General features: G+C 39.6%; 1 protein-coding gene across 4 annotated transcripts in view; it reads left to right on the plus strand.

The window, feature by feature from the left end:
• znf512b (zinc finger protein 512B) overlaps positions 1-16,665 on the plus strand; it is an 86,160-nt gene that overhangs the window by 26,439 nt on the left and 43,056 nt on the right. For all 4 annotated transcript variants that reach the window (XM_052031233.1, XM_052031234.1, XM_052031235.1 and 1 more), the window contains exon 3: positions 14,535-14,608. In XM_052031233.1, coding sequence (XP_051887193.1) covers positions 14,535-14,608 — 74 coding nt within the window. The remainder of the gene's footprint in view (positions 1-14,534; positions 14,609-16,665) is intronic.

Below are 16,665 nucleotides of genomic sequence, written 5' to 3' on the forward strand. Positions count from 1 at the left end.
AGTTAAAAGCATGATGCAATATTCTTCATTTGCCTGGATGAGCGCATTGCCAACAATGATCACCCTAAAATTCATTCCCTCCACCACCAGGGCTTGGTGGTTGCCTGTACCATTTACAAAAAGCACTGCAGTTACTAGCCCAGGCTACTCCAACAGCACCTCCCAAACCCACAATCTCCACCACCTCAAAGGACAAGGGCAGCAAGCCGATGGGAACAGCATCACCTGTAAGCTCCCCTCCAAGAAATGCAGCATTGGAAATGTATCATTGGTCCTTCATCATCGCTGGGTCTAAATCATGAAACTTCCTGCTCTACAGCATTATGGGAGTATCTTCCCCAGAAGATTAGTGTTTGAAGAACACTGCTTACCACCACCTTCTTGAGGGCAATTTGAGATAGCAATGATACCAAAAATGATTATTGAAAAAGGTAAAATAAGTAATTAAATAATAGCAAGCAACTAGCCTCAGTTATTTTGGCAGAAAAATTTAGATTAGTGTGTTGATAACAGTCCTCCTTCAATATCTCCAACCAGTCTCAATTGCTCATCTTGTTTGTTATGTGCTTAGAAGTATTGACTGGAACATGTGGCCAATGGTAAAGTAGAAACTCTCACTTGTGATGTTGAGGAAAGCTTTCCACAAAGTTTCAGTGATTTCTGTGGTTAGAATTTCTCTTTTTCCTTTCATTAGTTCTGTTACACATCAGATCTGGTGGATCTCTTTCTTCCAGCAGCCATGATGTCATCCAGCTGGCTGAACTGTCTGTGCTTATTAAAGAATCCACACAGATCAAAGCAAGAAGGAAAAGTAACTTTTTAATTAACATTTTAAACATTTTGCAGACCACTAAGATTGGAACATTGAATGATTAAGGTAAATGTTTAAATGTTGTTAAAAAGGAAAGGAATTCCAGTCTATTTAAAACTAGTCTTATTTTGAGCCACAGAGTTTGCTAAACCTTAGCCTCATGCAAAGAGGCATAACACCAGGTTACTTCAGAATGAGACTAGCTTGTAAATTCTTTGGCCTAGAAATTCTGTCATGCAGCCCAAGTTTAATTGTTCAATGCAACTGAATTTATATTAAAGACATCTGTCAAAGAAAATCAGGAATACTGTGTGGGTTGTGAAGTCTGTAATTTTCCTCTGGGTCTTTCATGCATCTGACGTGCTAACAAATTGAGTTGCCTGGACAATTACAGTGGTGCCCGATGGTATACAACTTGTGATTTCTCATTGTGTTTACATACCCAGAATGGTGCAGTCTTCACAAATATCAGTCCTACTTTGTTATTATTTAAAGGATATTTGCTGAGCAGGTTCCACCCTGCGGAGTTCCTCACAGAGAACTGGCTGTAGATCAGGGCCTGCTTCTTGCCCTTCCCTTTAACTTCACACCATCCTTCTCACACCCCCTCATTTCCTCTGCACTAACCATACTGGCAAAACGTAGAGAGGGAGGGTCTTGAAGCCTGTGAGAACATCTAAAGTTGATTCTAGTGCACATGAACACCAAAGCTTTGTGTGATTAAATTTTGCATCCGTGGGGCCTTAAAATAAACATTTTGTTGGCCTGCTACACATAGCAGTGCTCTGTTTATTGCATCTTTCCAAGAATTTCAAGGCTATTATGTTCACAATCATTTTGTTGGAGAATGTTGAAAACAGCATAGCCTGAAGAGGAGTGCTGAAACACTGAGTGACTTCAGAGTTTCACGCTAAATTACTCAACTGTGGAAATACTGGAGTGGCTGTCAGTTTCAGGGCATTATGACAGTGAAGTCCAATACCTTCATCGTTGTTATTGCTGCGAAGTCTGTGCCTTTGGGGTCATTATTACATCTCTGATGCTCATGGTAGACCACAGATGGTAAAAGCCTTCAGAAGGAAATTCAAAAATAGTTTTAACAAGAAAACAGAAAGAAATTATGATATGCATGAATAATTTTAATTTTGGAAAGATCCTACTGGCCACTACAAACAAATGAACCATTCACTATTGCTTTGTTCATAATGTAGCACTTTATATCTGCTAAGCAGCTGATTTTAATCAAGCTGGACTGCAGTAATTTCCAATACATAGAATCGTTGGCGCATTCTCTTTCATTCAGCCTTGTTCCAGTGCAGCTAGATTTCTCCCTGTGGCCACTGTTAGGTCAGGCTTATTATAAAGCTGAATGATTTTGTGTTATGTGTTATTATGTTTTTAATTAGTAACAATTTAGTGAGGCTTATGACCTAGCAACTTATGTTAGAAAGCTTTGCTTATCCAGAGAAAAATAATTCTCTTCACAGAAACCAGATATATTTTGCTCCTTTCATAACAAAGGCAGGGTTCTGTTTTTATGCATCATCATATTTGTATGTGAAGTTGCGTAGCATACAAATGATGTGTGCATTTCTTATTACTGGTAAATGCCATTCCATTTGCACTAGTTGGTGAGGAGGGGAGGGGCAATATTAATGCACCATTCAAACAAAATATATGATTAAAATGCCCAATGATAGTTACCTTTTTGGAAACATTTCAGTTTCTTGTTTTTATTTAAACCTTCACATGCAAGAACAGTTATTAATGCTGTTCCAAATGCAATAACCATTGAAATCTCAACAGGTAATATTTTAAAGCCTCATTTGACAGTACAGCTATGTGCTGTGCATCATAGATCAGAATCTCATTATTTTAACCATTATACAGACTTTTTTTTAACTACAGATTAATCTACTATTTAACTTAAATCTTGAAATATCCAGCCCCAGTACAGCCTGTCCAGATCCAGCAGTCCCAGTGCTATGCTAACATTGAGCATAGATGAGACACAAGAGACTGCAGATGCTAGAATCTGGAGCAACACACGAGATGCTGGAGGAACTCAGCGGGTCAGGCAGTATCAATGGAGACAAATGGACAGTCGACATTTCGGGTTGAGACCCTTCATTAGACTAGATGAAGGGTCTCGACCCGCTGACTATTTCCCTCCATTGAGTGTAGGCTGTTGAAGCCATTGAATACAATTGTTACAAATTTCTGGTCTGCACCAGGTATTCTTCCATGTTTAGATTCTTAGATATATCCTCCAAGTGAATTTCACGTTCCCCATGATCAGAATTCAAATTTTGTTGCACTTCATTAAGTTACACAACCTTTTATGTGAACTGAATATGACTATCTTTCACCTGCTTCCATATATGTTCCTTCTGTCTTTCTAGATGTAGACTGATAAATGTTGTAGTGAAGTGAGACCAATTGCAAAATGACAAAGTAATTTATTCTTACACAAAATAAAAATGGGCAGATTATTTTCTACTGGGAATTCCAATCCTTTTCACAACAATCCTCATAATATAGAAAATAATAAAACACACCACTCTAGTCTTCTGAGCAGACTGAATTCATTTTCAGCACTATACCCAAGAGTTTTCCCCTGTGTCTGGCTTCTGCTCTGAATCAACTGCGAATTCTTACATTATTATAGTGATTAATTTTCAGTAATATTTAATTTATTATAAAACATTTTGGTATAGCCTGAAGTCATGAAGTTCACAATATAAATTCTGATCTTTAGAAATAAATTTTAAAAAAAGGCCTGGAAATGCTCAGCAGGTAAGGCAGCATTTGTGGGGAGAGAAACTATTGCTAGGGCTTGTCGACGTGAGGAAAGAGGATGTGCTGGAACTATTGAAAAATTTTAGGATAGATAAGTCACCAGGGCCAGACAGGATATATCCAAGGTTATTACAGCAAGCGAGGAAAGAGATTGCTGCGCCATTGGTGATGATCTTTGCATCCTCACTGGCCACAGGAGTAGTACCAGATGATTGGACGGTGGCAAATGTTGTTCCTTTGTTAAAGAAAGGTAGTAGGGATAACCCTGGGAATTACAGACCAGTGAGTCTTACTTCAGTGGTGGGAAAATTACTGGAGAAGATTCTTAGAGACAGGATTTATGGGCATTTGGAGAAGCATAGGCTGATTAGGGACAGTCAGCATGTCTTTGTGAGGGGCAGGTTGTGCCTCACGAGCCTGATTGAATTCTTTGAGGATATGACAAAGCACATTGATGAAGGTAGAGCAGTTGATGTGGTGTACATGGGTTTTAGTAAGGTGTTTGATAAGGTTCCTCATGGAAGGCTTATTCAGAAAGTCAGGAGGCATGGGATCCAGGGAAACTTGGCTGTGTGGATTCAGAATTAGCCTGCCCATAGAAGACAGAGGTTGGTGGTAGATGGAGCATATTCTGCCTGGAGGTCGGTGACTGGTGGTGTTCCGCAGGGATCCGTTTTGGGATCCCTGCTCTTTGTGATTTTTATAAATGACTTGGATGAGGATGTGGAAGGGTGGGTTAGTAAGTTTGCTGATGATACAAAGGTTGCTGGTGTTGTGGATAGCGTAGAAGGTTGCTGTAGATTACAACAGGCTATTGATAGAATGCAGACCTGTGCTGAGAAGTGGCAGATGGAGTTCAACCTGGATAAGTGTGAAGTGATACACTCGGGAGATCGAATTTGAAGGCAGAATACAAGGTTAATGGCAGGACTCTTAGCAGTGTGGAGGAACAGAGGGATCTTGGGGTCCACATCCATAGATCCCTCAAGGTTGCCGCGCAGGTCGATAGGGTTGTTAAGAAGACTTATGGAGTGTTGGCCTTCATTAGTCAGAGTTTTGAGTTCAAGAGCCGCGAGGTAATGTTGCAGCTCTATAGAACTCTGGTCAGACCACACTTGGATTATTGTGTTCAGTTCTGGTCGCCTCATTATAGGAAGGATGTGGAAGCTTTAGAGAGGGTGCAGAGGAGATTTACCAGGATGTTGCCTGGATTGGCGAGCGTGTCTTATGAGGATAGGTTGAGTGAGCTAGGGCTTTTCTCTTTGGAGAGAAGGAGGATGAGAGGTGACTTGATAGAGGTGCACAAGATGATAAGAGGCATAGATCAAGTGGACAGTCACAGACTTTTTCCCAGTGCGACAATGGCTAACACGAGGGGATATAACTTTAAGGTGATTGGAGGAAGGTATAAGGGGGATGTCAGGGGTAAGTTTTTTACACAGAGTGGTAGGTGCATGGAACACACTGCCTGCAGAGGTTGTGGAGGCAGATACATTAGGGACATTTAAGAAACTCTTAGACACATGAATGATAGAAAAATAGGGGGCTATGTGGGAGGGAAGGGTTAGATAGGTCTTGGAGCAGGATAAAATGTTGGCACAATATTGTGGGCTGAAGGGCCTGTTATGTGCTGTTAACCCTGTTTCTCTCTCCACAGATGCCATCTAACCTGAGTATTTCCAGCATGTTCTGGTTTTATTTCACAACAATCCTCATAATTATAGAGAATAATAAAACACCACACTTTTTGTTAGCAAACTGAATTTATTTTTGGCACTAAACTCAAGAGTTTTCTCCTGTGTCTGGCTTCCAGTCTGAATTAATTTAAGATTCTATCACCCGCAATCTTTCACTATTTTTAAAATTTTATTGTGACTGAATTGTTTCCAATCAGGACAAGGAGCAAAACATTTGAGCTCTGATCTTCACCCATTATTCCATTTCCACAGATTGGCTCTCAAAGTAGCTCCCAAATCTCTCGTAGTTGTAGCCGTGTAGGCCCAATCTTCTGATCTCACTGAATGATGCAATTTCATCATGCGCTTGATATTTTTATTGGAACATCTTAATAAATGTCACTGTCCTAAGCAGATAAGGTATGTACCTCTTCTCCAACTAGTACCTCTGGAATCAATCCAATTACCTATTTAGCTCCCTTTGCAGCAAATTATTAGTAGGAACTACCTGAAATTATCCTCCTGACAAAAGTACAGGTGGATGATGTGGGCATGGTTACTAAGACCACCACTTATTGCTCATACCCAATGTGGTGGAGTGCTTTCTTCTTTAAGGCTGCACTCCAAATTGTGAAAGTATGCAAAGCTGCTGAGTCAGGAGTTCTGGAATTTAAACCCAATGTCAGTGAAGGAACAGTGATATGTTTTCAATTCAGAACTGTGTACAATTTGGAAAGGAATTTCCTGATGATGCCACTTCTGTGTGCTTTCTGCTCTTCTCCCAGATGGTCAAGGTTTTGTACTTGGTAAGTGCTGTCAAAGAAGCCTTGGTGGGAAGCTGCAGTGCATTCTGTAGATGGCCCACCCTGCAACCATCAAACACTGATTATGGAGGGAGTGAATGTTTGGGATGGTGCATAACGTGCCAATCAAACAGACACATTTCTGCCCAGTCTATTCTCAGTCATCAGCAAAGTGATGAAAGGTGTCACCATCAGTCCTATCAAGTAGCATTTACACTTCAGAAACTGCTCATTGAAGCTCAGCTTGGGTTCTGTCAGGGCCACTCAGCTCCAGACCTCAGCAGGGCCCTGGCCTGAACTTGTACCAAGGAGCTGAATTCCAAAGGTAATGAGAAGGTGACTACCATTGACATTGACAATTTGATTGAAAGTAGTATCCAGGAACCCTAGTAAACTCAAAACACTGGGCATTAAGGAGAAAACAGTTCAAAAATCGCAGTTGCACAAAGGAAGGTAATTATGGTTGCTGGGCATCATTGCAGGACCTCCTCAGGGCAGTGTCATAGACCAACTACTTTTAGGGTCTTCGACAATGATGTTCCTTGGAGTTTCAGAAGCGTTGGATGCTCATTGATGGTTGCATGTATTTAATTCTGTTCACAAGCAGTCCATGTCAGCAGTGACCAAGGTAACATTCAGGTGTGAGCTACTAAGTGGTAAGTACATTGGTGCCACAAAAGTGCCAGGTGATGACCATCCTGCACAAGAGAATTGACCAATTACTCTTGATATTCAATGGCATTATCATCACTGAGCCCCTAAGCATCAACATCCTGGATGTCATCAATAACCAGAACCTCAGCTGTACCATCACAGGGCAGCACAGGTGCTGTTGTGCTGTTATTGGTGTTGCTATCTTACAGATCCAGGAACCTGGGTTTGATCCTGACCATGAGTGTTGTCTGTGTTTGCATGTTCTTCATAGCGCTTAGGTTTCCTCTCACTTCCTAAAGATGTGCTGGTAGGTTAATTGGCTGCTAGAGATTACTGCTTGGTGTAGGTAAATGAGAATCATAAGTGAGTTGATGGGAATGTGAGGGCAAATAATTTACAGGATTACAGGGAAATAAGGAGAGGGGGAATGAGACTGATGGGTTGGCCTACTTATATGTTGTAATAAGTAAGTAAATAACATAAATACTGAATGGTCAGAAGGTCAGAAGCTGAATGTCCTATTATGAGTCCTTCACCAAAACTTTACAAGGCAAGTCACAAGTGTGATGGAATTGTCTCTGCTCGCTCAGATGAGTGCAGCTCCAAAAGCACTCAAGAAGCTTGTTGCTATCGAGGACAAAGCAGTCCTCCACCACCCTAAATGTTTATTTGCTCATCTATCAGTATACTATGGCTGCATTCTGTGCCGTCTAGTTCACTTGACCCTCATTAACCTGTGAATTCCACCACCTAGAACAATGTCGCCAGCAGGTAAATGGGAAACTACTATCTGCAGATTTCCCTCCAAATTGTACACCACCCTGACCTGGAGGTGCTTCCTTCATTATCATTTAGTTTAAATCCTAAACATTGTGGGTATACCTTCACGAGAAGAACTGAAGATGTTCAAGTGGTGATTCCCCACCATCTTATCAAAGGCAGGAAGGAGTGGACAATAAAAACCAGCATTGGCAATTATATCCATGTCCCAAAAAATAAACATATGAAAAAAGCTCCAAATGCAAAGCACTGGAACAGATTATTGACCTTCAGCAACAATAACCATTTTCTTGTATAAAATGTACAACTCCAGGTGTTGGAGAGTTTTCCACTTTGATTCCCATTGGCTTTGGTTTTACCAGGGTTTCTTGCTGTTGCACACAGTTAAATGCTGCCTTTATATTTGGAGTTTAAACTCTCATCTTGCCTTTGAGGTTGAGCTCTCTTGTCCATGTTTAGAGCAGGGTTGTAATGAGGTTGGAAGCAAAGTGGTTCTGGCAAAACTCAAAGTGAGTGCCAGTGAGCATGAATGAGTGTCATTTGAAGCACTGTTGATGACACCTTTCATCATTTTACTGATTGTTAATAATAATTAATTGGAGCAATAATTAACCAGAATGGATTTGTCCTGCCCTTTCCTCTTTCCTAGCACCTCCAAAACCATTTCCATTGCAGTGTTAAAATCCATGGACTCTCCCAGGTTATGCTTTGCTTCAACATTTCCTACATTTGTGTCAGATGTAGAATAATTTCCAGTACCTGCCCAAGCCACAATGTAATCCCCCTTTAAGAGGCGCAGACCAGTTTCAGCTGTGTGAACTAGCTTTCACTGGTGTTTGCCTCTCCCAGTATCGGCCTATTGCTGAATCAACCAGCCCCTGATCAATGCATTTAATGCTGGCTGGACAATATAATCATTATAATGAGAAGGCAGCACAACATTAGTCTGCTGCTTATATTATGCTGAACAGTTGCAGGTCAATCATAGAGTTATACAGCACAGAAATGGGCTTCTCGGCTCAACTCACACATGGTAACCAATGTACCTTCCTGAGCTAGTCCCATTTGCCTGCATTTGGCCCATATCCCTCTAAACATTTCTTTTCCATGTACTTGTATCAAAATCTTGCCCCTCAGGTCCCCTTTAAATCTTCCCTCTCTCACCTTAGACCGATGCCCTCTAGTTTTAGACTCCCCATACCCAAGAAAAAGACTGTGACCATCCACTTTATCTATGTCCCCACAATTTTATAAACCTCTATAAAGTCACCCCTCAACCTATCCAGTCTCTCCTCAAAACTCAAGCCCTCCAGTCACAGCTGCATCCTTGTGCATCTTTTCTGCACCTACTCTAACTTAATCACTTGCTTCCTATATTATAGCAACCAGAATTGCACACAAGATTCCTGGTGTGGTCTCACCAATGGCTTGTACAGCTGTAACATGACGTCCCAACTCTTGTACTCAATGCCCAGTCCAATGAGGGCAAGCATGCCATTTGCCTTCTTCATGACCTTGTCTACCTGTGTCACCATTTTCAGGGAATTATGTGCTTTGTACCCCAGGTCTCCCTGTTCCACAACACTGCCCAGGGCCCTGTTTTTTTTTAACTGTGTAAGTCCTGCACTGTTTTAACTTCCCAAAATGCATTACTTCATACTTGCTTGAGTTAACTTCCATCTGACATTCCTTTGCCCACTTTCCCAGTGGATCTAGATCCTGTTGTAACCTAAGATAACCTTCTTCACTGTTCATCGCCAATTTTGGTGTCATCCGCAAATCTACTATTCATGCCACTTACATTCTCATCCATATTGTTAATATATATGACAAACAACAGGAGACCCAGCACCAATCCCTGTGCACACCTTTGACCACAGACCTCCAATCTGAAAACAAACCCTCCACTTGACTCCTTCCAGCAAGCCAATTTTAGCTCACACTGGATCCCATGTGATCTCACCTTCTGGACCAGTCTACCATACGACACCTTGTCAAAAGCCTTGCTAAAGTCCATGTAGACAACATCAACCACCCTGTCCTCATCAATCCTCTTGGTCACCTCTTCCAAAAGGTCTATCAAATTTGTAAGATATGATTTCCCATGCACAAAGCCATGCTGCCTATCCTTAATTAGTCCTTGCCTTTCTAAATGCAGATAGATCTTGTCTCTCAGAATCCCCTCCAGTAATTTTCTCACCACTGATCTTAGGCTTATCAGCCTGTAGTTCCCTGGCTTGTCCTTGCAGCCCTTCTTAGCCACCCTGCAGTCTTCCAGTCCCTCGCCTGTGGCTAAGATAGATACAGAGATCTCTTCCAGGGCCCCAGCGATTTCTTCCCTTGCTTCCCATAATGTCTTAGGTTACACTTGTCAGGCCCTGGCAATTTATCCACCTTCATGTGCCTCAAAACTGCCAGCACCTCCTCTTTTGTAATATCAATATGTTTCAGGATGTCACTATTCTCTTCCCTGAATTCCCTAGCTTCTATGACCTTCTCCACAGTAAACACAGACAAGTACTTATTTAAGACCTCATCCATCTCCCGTGGTTCTACACAGTGATAACTGCACTGATCCGGAAGAGGACCTATCCTCCCCCTAGTTATCCTTTTGCTCTTAATATAAAGTCTTAAAATCTTGTAATACTTGTAAAATTTCTTAGGATTCTCCTTTCCCTTATCTGCCAAGGATATGTCACATCCTCTTTTTGCCCTCCTGATTTCCTTAAGTCTACTCCTACATCCCTTGTATTTCTCAAGGAATTTGCTTGATCCTAGCTGCCTATGCCTGACATATGACTCCTTTTTCTTGACCAGAGCCTCAATATCCCTAATCCTGCCAGCCTTGTCTTTCACTCTAATAGGAACATGCTGGCCCTGAACTCTCACTATCATACTTTTAAAAATCTCCCACTTGTCAGATATCCCTTTACCTACCAACAGCCTTTCTCAATCAACCTTTTCAAGTTCCTGTCTAATGTCACAAAATTAACCTTGCCCCAATTTAGGACTTCAACATGTGGACCATCATGTGGATCATGCTTTAGTCTCCACTTCCATTTTCTACTATGAATGAACTAAGTCCCAATTGCAGGGAAATTATTGGCTTTGTTCAGAAAGTAGGAAATTCCTTCTGAGATCAATAATAATCTACTGTAGCAGAGCGCTGGCTGCTTTTTGTTTAATCAAGTGTAATTGATGCAGAGATTACGCCAAGCAAAAATGAAGTTGGGCCCAGTATTCATTTAGAAATCACAGTCATGCAAGTGAACAGAGTGAAGTCTGAGGCTAATCCTTGTTGCCAGTAATACTCCCTCTATTTGCACAGATAACAATTGGCCACATGAGATTTCTTTACTCTGTGACTGGTCAGAACTGTTTAATTATAGCTGTGAATGAAGTGAACTTAATAATTTAATCATATTCTGAAATACTTGTCCTCGAGAGAAACTCACTGTTGACAACTAGTAATATAAAATGTTCAATATTTTATGTCATTCTCTCTTGCTACTTAGTCTGACCAAGTTTAGCATTTTTAATTGTCAGACTTACTTTAAAAAATCATTTACAATTGACTTTATCTATTGACCATGAGAGACTCATTTTTCATACTTTGAACAGACAAAAATTCTTGCAAGCTTATAGCTAGTGATGGCCTGAAGTGTTAATTGAAAATCTATAGGTAATGTACAATATTTTTGTATAGGTTTTCAATTACTGTTTCCTTGGTAATTTTGTAATTTATTTAATTGGAGCCTTTTATCACTTCATAAATGAAATTTTAACATTACTTTTAAACCGCAAGGTTTTGAACAAAAGTTTCCTCATTCATATTTAATAATTAATACCTTTACTCATATATAGCATGTAGGATTAACAGACATTTATTTATCGCCCATCCCTTATTTCCCTAATTCTTGAACTGCTCAAGTCTGTGAGTTGATGGCACACCCTCAGTGCTCTTTGGTATGGAGTTCTAGAAATTTGCTTCAGCAGTGATGGATGAACAGTGATAATGGCCACATCATGATGGAATAAGACTTAGACAGAAGCTTGGAGTTGGTTACATTATCATCCTTCTGCTGGCATTTTCCTTCCAAGTGCTGGTGTTTCTGGATGTAGAAGGTGCGGTCAAAAGAGCTTTGGCAAGCTGATGAAGTGTATCTTGTAGATGATATACAATGTACCTGCGGTCCACTGATGACATGGAGAGTTAAGTGTATAAGGTGGTGAATGAGGCGCTAATAATAACAGGCTGCTTTTTCTTGAATTAAAAAAATAGAAAAAGTTGGATGGGTTAGGCAGCATCTGTAGAAATAGATGCAGAGTTAAATTTGAAGTCAAAGATCCTTCATCAGAAATGAGGGAGAGAAGAGATTCTCTTTATCCTTCTCTTCCCCGATTCTGATGAATATTCTTCAACCTGAAACATTAATTTTATTTCACAGATGCTGCCTGACCTACTGAGTGTTTCCAGTATTTTCTGTTTTATTTCAGGATTTCAGCATCTGTAGTTTTTGATTTGGCTTTTCTTAAAAGTTGTCAAGCTTGTTTAGTATTGTTGGACTGTACTACATTGTATTCCTAACATGTGCCTTGCAATTGAAAATAAGCTGAATGTCATGAGAAGTCAGAAAGTTACTCTGTGGAAAACCCAGCCTCTGAACTGTAGCTATAAACTTTCTGGTTGGTCCATTTCCGTTTCACTTCAATGGTGATCCACTCAAGAAAGGTTGTATAAATAAACATTGCTTATCATGGGAAGCTGGTCAACTCTCTCTTGTTGAAGATGATCATTGCCTGGCACTTGTCTAGCTCTAATGTTATTTGCCACATGTCAGTTCAAGCCTCGGTCGTAATGCATCTAAGAAATGGACTGGTTGAATGTCTGAGGAGAATGAAACTGAACACTGTGAAGGAGACGAGAATTACTCTCCCCTCATCTTTGGAATTCAGCTCACTTCACTCTGGGCTAAGGTTTGAAGGCAAGCAGAATGTCAAACGTTCCACAATAGCATTGTTGACTCTAACTATAATAGTTTCCCGATGAGTGTGAGTGGACTAATGGAATAGTAATTAGCCAGGTTGAATTTGTCCTGCTTTTTTGAGACAGGATGTAACTGAGCAATTTTTTCCTCTGGTGTTACCATGTTGGAAGAGGTTGGCAAGTGGTTTGACTGGTTGCGGGGCACAAGATTTCAGCAATACATCTGAAATTGTCTTTGTTCATAGCTTTTGTTGTATCCAGTTCTCTTGGAAGTTTCTTAATATCATATGGAAGGAAGCTAACTGTTTCAAGAGTGGCTTTGACAGGGGAACCTCAGGAGGAGGATGGGATGGCTCATCTTCTTGACATGGCCTGTTGAGTGGGGTTGCCAAATGTTCCAGTCAAGCCTTTGAACTTAATGGACTCCTCCATCATTAACAATATTCTTGGACCTTTCTCCTTCAGTTAGCTATTTAATTGTCTACTACAGTTTAGGCTGGATGTGACAAGACTGCAGAGCTTTGATTTCTGGTCTGTTGGTTGTGGGATTGCTTCATTCTATTCATTATATGGTGCATTTGCTGGATAGAATGTATGTAGGCGTATGCTGTTCCTTCTCCAGGTCGGGACCTTATATTTTGTACATTCCAAAGTTGCATTTCACCTAGTGTAGGATCACAATAACCCTTCTACATCTTTGATTGAACTTGGGTTGGTCCCTTGACTTAATGATAAAGGAGGGATATTGATTGTCCATTGTGGTAGATGGATTGTGGTAGACTATAAATCTGCTGCTTATATTCCACAGTTGCTCACGGATAGCCTATTTTGAACCTCCGTTCTCAATCTACCCAATTTAGCACTTAGTAGTGCCATACAACATTGGAGAAAGTGACATCAGTGTGAAGGTGGGAACTACATCAACATAGATGGCATGCTGGCACTCCTACCAATACTATCTTGGACTGATGCACCAGCAAGTTTGATTGGTGAGGATGAGAGCAGGTCTGTGTTTTCCCTCATGTTGATTTCTTTGTCATCCAGCACAGACACAGTGTGGCAGCTTTATTCATTAGGGCATAACCATCTGGGTCAGTGGTAGTGCTACCTAGTCTCTTGGATATGGACATTAGAGACTCCCACTCTTGGCCCTTGCTAGTCTCGGTGCCTGTTCCAAATGATATTCAACATGAAGGTTTACTAATTCATCAATCAACGGGAAGTAGGTGGGAATCTGCAGAATGATTCTTTGTCTGTGTTTCAGCTGATGTGACAAGACTCTATGGCAGTGGAGACATGGTTAATGGAACTGGACATAGCCATTGATATTGATGAAAGACCCTGTGACTGACTAAAATGTATGCTTCTTTGAGTGTAACTTTGGTAGTCTTTCGCCTGGCATATAACCTAAATCATTGTGAAATTCCCCTCGTACTTATAAGAAGATGAATGGGCTGAATCAGACATTGGTTGCAGCCATGTATAAAACTGTAAACTACACTGAGAAGCCTTAGTTTGAAGACTGAACATTGTTTCAGATTTTAATGCTGAGTTCAAGTCTTCTGAGGCTAATACAATTACTTCATAAAGCTCTGCACTTGACATGCAACAGCTTTTCAATTTTGAACCAAATAAAACAAGGATGTCTTTTGAATACAGGTTGTGAGTTCAGTATTGTTTGTGTCTTAAAAGGGGAGTAAAATAGTGGACTTGATTTTAGCTTTAGTGGTGGATAGGTAACAGATGGTGGTAGATCAATCAATGGAAAAGAAAATTGGGCGTCTTTTTGGGTCTCACTATATTCATGCATAATTTACAATTGTAAGTAACATAGAAGCATTTTGACATATTTTCATCTTATTTGAGACATGATGTTAATTTAACTTTTAAGGTTCAAAAACCCAAAAAGTATCAGTGCACAGAGTCTGTCATAATTATCCCTTGGAATGCAAATAAATGTTGGTTGTGTAATGTTTAAGGTTAATAAAATGATTAGTTTCTGAACATTGTTTTCTATTATCTAGGACATGCTGACAAAGTAGAAAGCAGACGGAAGGGAAGACACAAACCAGAGGATAAAGATCTTAAGGAAATTCCAGTAGGTAGTTTGAACCATAAATGTTTGTAAACCTAAATATTCACTTGGACTTGTTGATTAAATTGTTGAGAAATCAATGTAAATATTAATATGTACATGAAATTGTAAGAAATAATTAACAGTTTGGCCATTATACCTTTCATAACCATGCTCATTTTTCTAAAAAGTATTCTAAGGGTAGAATTTTCAATCAAAAAATATCAAGAGTGAATATTTAACAAGCTTGTACTGCATTCCTGTGTGTCCTGTTTTAATGCACAAATTTTGTTTTTTAACGTAAATGTGCCTTTATAAGAATGCACTTATGCTTTGCTTAAGAGCATAAAAATGTCTTAAGTGTCAAAATTCACAATCAGTAGTCCTATAGTAAGATTGTTCTTTCAAAACCTGAATATAATATAAATGGGGCTATAAATTTTCAAAGGATATTTCTTTATTAAAAATGAAATTCAGAAGTGAATTGTGGCCACAATTTTTTTCATCCTGAGTTATTTTCCTGTAAATGATTGATCTGTTAATATGTAGTTGCATTTATAAAATCTTGGAAGTTCTGGTATTTGGAATGTAGCAAAAGATAATTAGGGAGTTTGATTCTAATCAAAAATTTGAGAAGTAATTTCCATAACAAGCTATCATGCATGACCATCAGAAACTGACAAGATAGTGAAATACATCATCATTAAACTACACAGATTAACAGGGTCAATCAATAACTTTTACAAGCAAGTTCCTGTAGATCTAGTAGCTGATCTTGGCCAGGTAAATTTGAATTTGGATAATGCTCTCATTTAATTAATTCCTTCATTATTAAAATCCCTTTTCCAGTGTAAAGATTATTTGTTAAAATTATTTATTGTTGCAGACAAATGTTCCTGATCTGTGTCAAAGAGAATAATTTCAGAAACAGAAATAATGATTTGAAAAGATGTTGCTTGGTTGGAATCTGAAATGGCTACAGAGCTAGTCCCAGATATCATAGTACATAATCTAAATTACATAAAATTAAAGCCAATACAACTGAATGTCAGATTAACAAAATGGCCATAATACCACACAAGCTATAATATCCAGTTCAATAGAGGAGACTCTCTGTGATTTATGTTATTTTGCAGATAATTAGGAGTCCTCAGGATTTGGTATTAAACAAAGAACAGAATTTTCTGAGTGTGAGAATAAAGATTAATTGTCACAAACCAGCAACAAAAGAAACACACTGAGCATGATTCAGTGTTAAAAACTATTTTATTAATCACTACTTATGATAATACGTAAAATAAAAGTAAAAATGTTAGTATGTTAGAATTCAAAAATGTTAAACCTCGAACGTTAACCCCAAAACTAAACTCTTCGTGTGTGTGTGTGTGACAAAGTCCAAAACTCCCAGTTCCGGAATGGTTCTTAAAGTTCAGTTCCGCAAGCCATAAGGTGAAACGTGAGCAAGGGCTTCTTCAACAACCACCGTTGTCTGAAGATAAGATGTAGATGTAGAAAAACATAGAGAGAGTACATACGAAATCCAAATGTTCCACGATGGAACCCAAACGACACTTCAGTGTTTACTCGGTAGTGACTTGCTCACCCCGAAAAGCATCCGAACCGTGGTCGTCCACACACAAATACCTGTTTCCTTCTACAGGTCAGCAACAAAGTGAACTCCACCGGATTACTTCCAACTTCCATACATGGATTTCAGTGGCAAACACAGTTATTGTTTCTCATCCATCGATAGAGAAAACAAGCAGGCTGGTGTCTCTCTCCCTTCTCTCTCTCTCTTTCTTCTTCTTCTTCTTCTCCAACAACGTCATTACGTCCTTTATCTTCTATTGACGTAAGCACGCCCCACACACACATATACACACACTCTCTATCTTAAAGGGACTTTCACTGAGTCCATAACATAATGGAGTAAAAGTTGTAAACATTAGTATTATTCAAACAAAAGAGGTAAAATATGAATGAGCTGTCTTGCACAGGACTTTGTCATTTGAAAATGTTGGCAGTTAATTGGAATGGTGGATAATAGGAATGTGGATGCTGGAGATTGCTTTGAATTCCAA

Source organism: Pristis pectinata, chromosome 16 (genome assembly GCF_009764475.1).
Source record: "Pristis pectinata isolate sPriPec2 chromosome 16, sPriPec2.1.pri, whole genome shotgun sequence".
Taxonomy (NCBI): domain Eukaryota; kingdom Metazoa; phylum Chordata; class Chondrichthyes; order Rhinopristiformes; family Pristidae; genus Pristis; species Pristis pectinata.